Source organism: Carassius auratus, chromosome 19 (assembly GCF_003368295.1).
Source record: "Carassius auratus strain Wakin chromosome 19, ASM336829v1, whole genome shotgun sequence".
Taxonomy (NCBI): Eukaryota; Metazoa; Chordata; class Actinopteri; order Cypriniformes; family Cyprinidae; genus Carassius; species Carassius auratus.
Genome location: NC_039261.1, coordinates 10,566,459 through 10,576,448, shown reverse-complemented (window position 1 = coordinate 10,576,448; position 9,990 = coordinate 10,566,459). Strand labels below are relative to the sequence as shown.

The following is a 9,990-nucleotide window of genomic DNA, read 5'->3' as shown; positions in this document are numbered from 1 at the left end:
TCAAATTGAAAATGACAAAGAAATAGTTCAGAAGTTAATGGATAAAGTAGAAGATGAGAGACATTATATTAAACTCCAGAGAGAAGAACTTGACCTTGAAAAACAAAAGATCACTGATGAAAAATGTATTCTAGCTGAAAGTAAGACAGACCTGCAAAAAGAAAGCGAACAAATCAAATGCATGAAGGAGGAAATAAAGAAGGAGAGAGAAACACTGAAGGAATTGGAAGCTCATCTACAAAAGGAAAATGAAGATGTTGAGAGTGTGACTGAAGAAACAAATAGAAAGCAAGAGGATCTTGAAAGAATGAATACAGAAATAATTGAACAAAAACAAGAGTTGAAGAACAGCAGAGACCTTCTAGAACAAGAAAGAGAAGAAATAAAACACAAATGGACACAGTTACAACAGAGAATTGATGCATTTGATGCTCAGGTCAGCAAACAGAAGGAAGAATATCTAACAGAACAAAAGGAAATAGAAGAAGAAAGAAAAGGTCTAGAAGAAACCAAAGTCAAGATCCTGGAGCTGAAAACTAAAGCTGAGCAGGAACATCAAGACATGAGCCTAAAAATGAAGGAGTTGAACACACTGCAAGAACATATTAAGAAAGAACAAGAGAAAGAAGATGAAATGAGAATACAAGAAAACATGGTGAGAGAAGAACTTGATCAGATAAAGAGCGAACTAGAAAGAGAGAAAACTAAAATAGATCACGAGCAGAAGAAAATGGATGATGACAGCAAGATGATTGAATGGGAAAGAAAAGACCTGCAAAAGATAAGATCTGACATGATGACAGAAAGAAAGCAAATGGAAGACACGAGAGAAGAAATCAAACTAGAGAGATCAGCACTTGACCAAAAAATACAAGAGATTGATCTAGAAAAGGTTCAAATTGAAAATGACAAAGAAATAGTTCAGAAGTTAATGGACAAAGTAGAAGATCAGAGACGTTATATTAAACTCCAGAGAGAAGAACTTGACCTTGAAAAACAAAAGATAAATGATGAAAATTGTATTCTAGCTGAAAGTAAGACAGAGCTGCAAAAAGAAAGCGAACAAATCAAATGCATGGAGGAGGAAATAAAGAAGGAGAGAGAAACACTGAAGGAAATGGAAGCTCATCTACAAAAGGAAAAGGAAGATGTTGAGAGTGTCACTGAGGAAACAAAGATAAAGCAAGAGGATCTGGACAAAATTAATACAGAAATAATTAAACAAAAACAAGAGTTAAAGAACAGCGGAGACCTTCTAGAACAAGAAAGAGAAGAAATAAACCACAAATGGACACAGCTACAACAGAGAATTGATGCATTTGATGCTCAGGTCAGCAAACAAAAGGAAGAATATCTAACAGAACAAAAGGAAATAGAAGAAGAAAGAAAAGGTCTAGAAGAGACCAAAGTCAAGATCCTGGAGCTGAAAACTAAAGCTGAGCAGGAACATCAAGACATGAGCCTAAAAATGCAGGAGTTGAACACACTGCAAGAACATATTAAGAAAGATCAAGAGAAAGAAGAAGAAATGAGAGTAAAAGATAACATGGTGAGAGAAGAACTTGATCAGATAAAGAGCGAACTAGAAAGAGAGAAAACTAAAATAGATTACGAGCAGAAGAAAACGGATGATGACAGCAAGATGATTGAACGGGAAAGAAAAGACCTTCAAAAGATGAGGTCTGACATGATGACAGAAAGAAAGCAAATGGAAGACACGAGAGAAGAAATCAAACTAGAGAGATCAGCACTTGACCACAAAATACAAGAGATTGATCTAGAAAAGATTCAAATTGAAAATGACAAAGAAATAGTTCAGAAGTTAATGGATAAAGTAGAAGATGAGAGACATTATATTAAACTCCAGAGAGAAGAACTTGACCTTGAAAAACAAAAGATCACTGATGAAAAATGTATTCTAGCTGAAAGTAAGACAGAGCTGCAAAAAGAAAGCGAACAAATCAAATGCATGAAGGAGGAAATAAAGAAGGAGAGAGAAACACTGAAGGAATTGGAAGCTCATCTACAAAAGGAAAATGAAGATGTTGAGAGTGTGACTGAAGAAACAAATAGAAAGCAAGAGGATCTTGAAAGAATGAATACAGAAATAATTGAACAAAAACAAGAGTTGAAGAACAGCAGAGACCTTCTAGAACAAGAAAGAGAAGAAATAAAACACAAATGGACACAGTTACAACAGAGAATTGATGCATTTGATGCTCAGGTCAGCAAACAGAAGGAAGAATATCTAACAGAACAAAAGGAAATAGAAGAAGAAAGAAAAGGTCTAGAAGAAACCAAAGTCAAGATCCTGGAGCTGAAAACTAAAGCTGAGCAGGAACATCAAGACATGAGCCTAAAAATGCAGGAGTTGAACACACTGCAAGAACATATTAAGAAAGATCAAGTGAAAGAAGAAAAAATGAGAATACAAGAAAACATGGTGAGAGAAGAACTTGATCAGATAAAGAGCGAACTAGAAAGAGAGAAAACTAAAATAGATCACGAGCAGAAGAAAATGGATGATGACAGCAAGATGATTGAATGGGAAAGAAAAGACCTGCAAAAGATAAGATCTGACATGATGACAGAAAGAAAGCAAATGGAAGACATGAAAGAAGAAATCAAACTAGAGAGATCAGCACTTGACCAGAAAATACAAGAGATTGATCTAGAAAAGGTTCAAATTGAAAATGACAAAGAAATAGTTCAGAAGTTAATGGATAAAGTAGAAGATCAGAGACATTATATTAAACTCCAGAGAGAAGAACTTGACCTTGAAAAACAAAAGATAAATGATGAAAATTGTATTCTAGCTGAAAGTAAGACAGAGCTGCAAAAAGAAAGCGAACAAATCAAATGCATGGAGGAGGAAATAAAGAAGGAGAGAGAAACACTGAAGGAATTGGAAGCTCATCTACAAAAGGAAAAGGAAGACATTGAGACTGTCACTGAGGAAACAAAGATAAAGCAAGAGGATCTGGAAAAAATGAATACAGAAATAATTAAACAAAAACAAGAGTTGAAGAACACCAGAGACCTTCTAGAACAAGAAAGAGAAGAAATAAACCATAAATGGACACAGTTACAACAGAGAATTGATGCATTTGATGCTCAGGTCAGCAAACAAAAGAAAAATATCTGACAGAACAAAAGGAAATAGAAGAAGAAAGAAAAGGTCTAGAAGAGACCAAAGTCAAGATCCTGGAGCTGAACACTAAAGCTGAGCAGGAACATCAAGACATAAGCCTAAAAATGCAGGAGTTGAACACACTGCAAGAACATATTAAGAAAGATCAAGGGAAAGCAGAAGAAATGAGAATAAAAGAAAACATGTTGAGAGAAGAACTTGATCAGATAAAGATTGAACTAGAAAGAGAGAAAACTAAAATAGATCACGAGCAGAAGAAAATGGATGATGACAGCAAGATGATTGAACGGGAACGAAAAGACCTGCAAAAGATAAGATCTGACATGATGACAGAAATAAAGCAAATGGAAGACACGAGAGAAGAAATCAAACTAGAGAGATCAGCACTTGACCAGAAAATACAAGAGATTGATCTAGAAAAGATTCAAATTGAAAATGACAAAGAAATAGTTCAGAAGTTAATGGATAAAGTAGAAGATCAGAGACATTATATTAAACTCCAGAGAGAAGAACTTGACCTTGAAAAACAAAAGATCACTGATGAAAAATGTATTCTAGCTGAAAGTAAGACAGAGCTGCAAAAAGAAAGCGAACGAATCAAATGCATGAAGGAGGAAATAAAGAAGGAGAGAGAAACACTGAAGGAAATGGAAGCTCATCTACAAAAGGAAAAGGAAGACATTGAGAGTGTCACTGAGGAAACAAAGATAAAGCAAGAGGATCTGGACAAAATTAATACAGAAATAATTAAACAAAAACAAGAGTTAAAGAACAGCGGAGACCTTCTAGAACAAGAAAGAGAAGAAATAAACCACAAATGGACACAGCTACAACAGAGAATTGATGCATTTGATGCTCAGGTCAGCAAACAAAAGGAAGAATATCTAACAGAACAAAAGGAAATAGAAGAAGAAAGAAAAGGTCTAGAAGAGACCAAAGTCAAGATCCTAGAGCTGAAAACTAAAGCTGAGCAGGAACATCAAGACATGAGCCTAAAAATGCAGGAGTTGAACACACTGCAAGAACATATTAAGAAAGATCAAGAGAAAGAAGAAGAAATGAGAGTAAAAGATAACATGGTGAGAGAAGAACTTGATCAGATAAAGAGCGAACTAGAAAGAGAGAAAACTAAAATAGATTACGAGCAGAAGAAAACAGATGATGACAGCAAGATGATTGAACGGGAAAGAAAAGACCTTCAAAAGATGAGGTCTGACATGATGACAGAAAGAAAGCAAATGGAAGACACGAGAGAAGAAATCAAACTAGAGAGATCAGCACTTGACCACAAAATACAAGAGATTGATCTAGAAAAGGTTCAAATTGAAAATGACAAAGAAATAGTTCAGAAGTTAATGGATAAAGTAGAAGATCAGAGACATTATATTAAACTCCAGAGAGAAGAACTTGACCTTGAAAAACAAAAGATCACTGATGAAAAATGTATTCTAGCTGAAAGTAAGACAGAGCTGCAAAAAGAAAGCGAACAAATCAAATGCATGAAGGAGGAAATAAAGAAGGAGAGAGAAACACTGAAGGAATTGGAAGCTCATCTACAAAAGGAAAAGGAAGATGTTGAGAGTGTGACTGAAGAAACAAATAGAAAGCAAGAGGATCTTGAAAGAATGAATACAGAAATAATTGAACAAAAACAAGAGTTGAAGAACAGCAGAGACCTTCTAGAACAAGAAAGAGAAGAAATAAAACACAAATGGACACAGTTACAACAGAGAATTGATGCATTTGATGCTCAGGTCAGCAAACAGAAGGAAGAATATCTAACAGAACAAAAGGAAATAGAAGAAGAAAGAAAAGGTCTAGAAGAAACCAAAGTCAAGATCCTGGAGCTGAAAACTAAAGCTGAGCAGGAACATCAAGACATGAGCCTAAAAATGAAGGAGTTGAAGACACTGCAAGAACATATTAAGAAAGAACAAGAGAAAGCAGAAGAAATGAGAATAAAAGAAAACATGGTGAGAGAAGAACTTGATCAGATAAAGAGCGAACTAGAAAGAGAGAAAACTAAAATAGATCACGAGCAGAAGAAAACGGATGATGACAGCAAGATGATTGAACGGGAACGAAAAGACCTGCAAAAGATAAGATCTGACATGATGACAGAAAGAAAGCAAATGGAAGACACGAGAGAAGAAATCAAACTAGAGAGATCAGCACTTGACCAGAAAATACAAGAGATTGATCTAGAAAAGATTAAAATTGAAAATAACAAAGAAATAGTTCAGAAGTTAATGGATAAAGTAGAAGAACAGAGACATTATATTAAACTCCAGAGAGAAGAACTTGACCTTGAAAAACAAAAGATCACTGATGAAAAATGTATTCTAGCTGAAAGTAAGACAGAGCTGCAAAAAGAAAGCGAACGAATCAAATGCATGAAGGAGGAAATAAAGAAGGAGAGAGAAACACTGAAGGAATTGGAAGCTCATCTACAAAAGGAAAAGGAAGATGTTGAGAGTGTGACTGAAGAAACAAATAGAAAGCAAGAGGATCTTGAAAAAATGAATACAGAAATAATTAAACAAAAACAAGAGATGAAGAACACCAGAGACCTTCTAGAACAAGAAAGAGAAGAAATTAACCATAAATGGACACAGTTACAACAGAGAATTGATGCATTTGATGCTCAGGTCAGCAAACAAAAGGAAGAATATCTAACAGAACAAAAGGAAATAGAAGAAGAAAGAAAAGGTCTAGAAGAGACCAAAGTCAAGATCCTGGAGCTGAAAACTAAAGCTGAGCAGGAACATCAAGACATAAGCCTAAAAATGCAGGAGTTGAATACACTGCAAGAACATATTAAGAAAGATCAAGTGAAAGAAGAAGAAATGAGAGTAAAAGATAACATGGTGAGAGAAGAACTTGATCAGATAAAGATTGAACTAGAAAGAGAAAAAACTAAAATGGATCACGAGCAGAAGAAAATGGATGATGACAGCAAGATGATTGAACGGGAACGAAAAGACCTGCAAAAGATAAGATCTGACATGATGACAGAAAGAAAGCAAATGGAAGACATGAAAGAAGAAATCAAACTAGAGAGATCAGCACTTGACCAGAAAATACAAGAGATTGATCTAGAAAAGGTTCAAATTGAAAATGACAAAGAAATAGTTCAGAAGTTAATGGATAAAGTAGAAGATCAGAGACATTATATTAAACTCCAGAGAGAAGAACTTGACCTTGAAAAACAAAAGATCACTGATGAAAAATGTATTCTAGCTGAAAGTAAGATAGAGCTGCAAAAAGAAAGCGAACAAATCAAATGCATGAAGGAGGAAATAAAGAAGGAGAGAGAAACACTGAAGGAATTGGAAGCTCATCTACAAAAGGAAAAGGAAGACATTGAGACTGTCACTGAGGAAACAAAGATAAAGCAAGAGGATCTGGAAAAAATGAATACAGAAATAATTAAACAAAAACATGACTTGAAGAACAGCAGAGACCTTCTAGAACAAGAAAGAGAAGAAATAAACCACAAATGGACACAGTTACAACAGAGAATTGATGCATTTGATGCTCAGGTCAGCAAACAAAAAGAAAAATATCTGACAGAACAAAAGGAAATAGAAGAAGAAAGAAAAGGTCTAGAAGAGACCAAAGTCAAGATCCTGGAGCTGAACACTAAAGCTGAGCAGGAACATCAAGACATAAGCCTAAAAATGCAGGAGTTGAACACACTGCAAGAACATATTAAGAAAGATCAAGGGAAAGCAGAAGAAATGAGAATAAAAGAAAACATGGTGAGAGAAGAACTTGATCAGATAAAGATTGAACTAGAAAGAGAGAAAACTAAAATAGATCACGAGCAGAAGAAAATGGATGATGACAGCAAGATGATTGAACGGGAACGAAAAGACCTGCAAAAGATAAGATCTGACATGATGACAGAAAGAAAGCAAATGGAAGACATGAAAGAAGAAATCAAACTAGAGAGATCAGCACTTGACCAGAAAATACAAGAGATTGATCTAGAAAAGGTTCAAATTGAAAATGACAAAGAAATAGTTCAGAAGTTAATGGATAAAGTAGAAGATCAGAGACATTATATTAAACTCCAGAGAGAAGAACTTGACCTTGAAAAACAAAAGATCACTGATGAAAAATGTATTCTAGCTGAAAGTAAGACAGAGCTGCAAAAAGAAAGCGAACGAATCAAATGCATGAAGGAGGAAATAAAGAAGGAGAGAGAAACACTGAAGGAAATGGAAGCTCATCTACAAAAGGAAAAGGAAGACATTGAGAGTGTCACTGAGGAAACAAAGATAAAGCAAGAGGATCTAGACAAAATTAATACAGAAATAATTAAACAAAAACAAGAGTTAAAGAACAGCGGAGACCTTCTAGAACAAGAAAGAGAAGAAATAAACCACAAATGGACACAGCTACAACAGAGAATTGATGCATTTGATGCTCAGGTCAGCAAACAAAAGGAAGAATATCTAACAGAACAAAAGGAAATAGAAGAAGAAAGAAAAGGTCTAGAAGAGACCAAAGTCAAGATCCTAGAGCTGAAAACTAAAGCTGAGCAGGAACATCAAGACATGAGCCTAAAAATGCAGGAGTTGAACACACTGCAAGAACATATTAAGAAAGATCAAGTGAAAGAAGAAAAAATGAGAATACAAGAAAACATGGTGAGAGAAGAACTTGATCAGATAAAGAGCGAACTAGAAAGAGAGAAAACTAAAATAGATCACGAGCAGAAGAAAATGGATGATGACAGCAAGATGATTGAATGGGAAAGAAAAGACCTGCAAAAGATAAGATCTGACATGATGACAGAAAGAAAGCAAATGGAAGACATGAAAGAAGAAATCAAACTAGAGAGATCAGCACTTGACCAGAAAATACAAGAGATTGATCTAGAAAAGGTTCAAATTGAAAATGACAAAGAAATAGTTCAGAAGTTAATGGATAAAGTAGAAGATCAGAGACATTATATTAAACTCCAGAGAGAAGAACTTGACCTTGAAAAACAAAAGATCACTGATGAAAAATGTATTCTAGCTGAAAGTAAGACAGAGCTGCAAAAAGAAAGCGAACAAATCAAATGCATGAAGGAGGAAATAAAGAAGGAGAGAGAAACACTGAAGGAATTGGAAGCTCATCTACAAAAGGAAAAGGAAGATGTTGAGAGTGTGACTGAAGAAACAAATAGAAAGCAAGAGGATCTTGAAAGAATGAATACAGAAATAATTGAACAAAAACAAGAGTTGAAGAACAGCAGAGACCTTCTAGAACAAGAAAGAGAAGAAATAAAACACAAATGGACACAGTTACAACAGAGAATTGATGCATTTGATGCTCAGGTCAGCAAACAGAAGGAAGAATATCTAACAGAACAAAAGGAAATAGAAGAAGAAAGAAAAGGTCTAGAAGAAACCAAAGTCAAGATCCTGGAGCTGAAAACTAAAGCTGAGCAGGAACATCAAGACATGAGCCTAAAAATGAAGGAGTTGAAGACACTGCAAGAACATATTAAGAAAGAACAAGAGAAAGCAGAAGAAATGAGAATAAAAGAAAACATGGTGAGAGAAGAACTTGATCAGATAAAGAGCGAACTAGAAAGAGAGAAAACTAAAATAGATCACGAGCAGAAGAAAACGGATGATGACAGCAAGATGATTGAACGGGAACGAAAAGACCTGCAAAAGATAAGATCTGACATGATGACAGAAAGAAAGCAAATGGAAGACACGAGAGAAGAAATCAAACTAGAGAGATCAGCACTTGACCAGAAAATACAAGAGATTGATCTAGAAAAGATTAAAATTGAAAATAACAAAGAAATAGTTCAGAAGTTAATGGATAAAGTAGAAGAACAGAGACATTATATTAAACTCCAGAGAGAAGAACTTGACCTTGAAAAACAAAAGATCACTGATGAAAAATGTATTCTAGCTGAAAGTAAGACAGAGCTGCAAAAAGAAAGCGAACGAATCAAATGCATGAAGGAGGAAATAAAGAAGGAGAGAGAAACACTGAAGGAATTGGAAGCTCATCTACAAAAGGAAAAGGAAGATGTTGAGAGGGTGACTGAAGAAACAAATAGAAAGCAAGAGGATCTTGAAAAAATGAATACAGAAATAATTAAACAAAAACAAGAGTTGAAGAACACCAGAGACCTTCTAGAACAAGAAAGAGAAGAAATTAACCATAAATGGACACAGTTACAACAGAGAATTGATGCATTTGATGCTCAGGTCAGCAAACAAAAGGAAGAATATCTAACAGAACAAAAGGAAATAGAAGAAGAAAGAAAAGGTCTAGAAGAGACCAAAGTCAAGATCCTGGAGCTGAAAACTAAAGCTGAGCAGGAACATCAAGACATAAGCCTAAAAATGCAGGAGTTGAATACACTGCAAGAACATATTAAGAAAGATCAAGTGAAAGAAGAAGAAATGAGAGTAAAAGATAACATGGTGAGAGAAGAACTTGATCAGATAAAGATTGAACTAGAAAGAGAAAAAACTAAAATGGATCACGAGCAGAAGAAAATGGATGATGACAGCAAGATGATTGAACGGGAACGAAAAGACCTGCAAAAGATAAGATCTGACATGATGACAGAAAGAAAGCAAATGGAAGACATGAAAGAAGAAATCAAACTAGAGAGATCAGCACTTGACCAGAAAATACAAGAGATTGATCTAGAAAAGGTTCAAATTGAAAATGACAAAGAAATAGTTCAGAAGTTAATGGATAAAGTAGAAGATCAGAGACATTATATTAAACTCCAGAGAGAAGAACTTGACCTTGAAAAACAAAAGATCACTGATGAAAAATGTATTCTAGCTGAAAGTAAGATAGAGCTGCAA

General features: G+C 34.9%; 1 protein-coding gene across 2 annotated transcripts in view; it reads left to right on the top strand.

Moving 5' to 3' along the window:
* LOC113119396 (nuclear anchorage protein 1) overlaps positions 1–3,334 on the top strand; it is a 42,153-nt gene extending 38,819 nt beyond the window's left edge. For both annotated transcript variants that reach the window (XM_026288851.1, XM_026288850.1), the window contains one exon: positions 188–3,334. In XM_026288851.1, the coding sequence (XP_026144636.1) occupies positions 188–3,145 (2,958 nt within the window). In that variant the 3' untranslated portion in view covers positions 3,146–3,334. The remainder of the gene's footprint in view (positions 1–187) is intronic.
* The last annotated feature ends 6,656 nt before the right edge of the window (positions 3,335–9,990 follow it).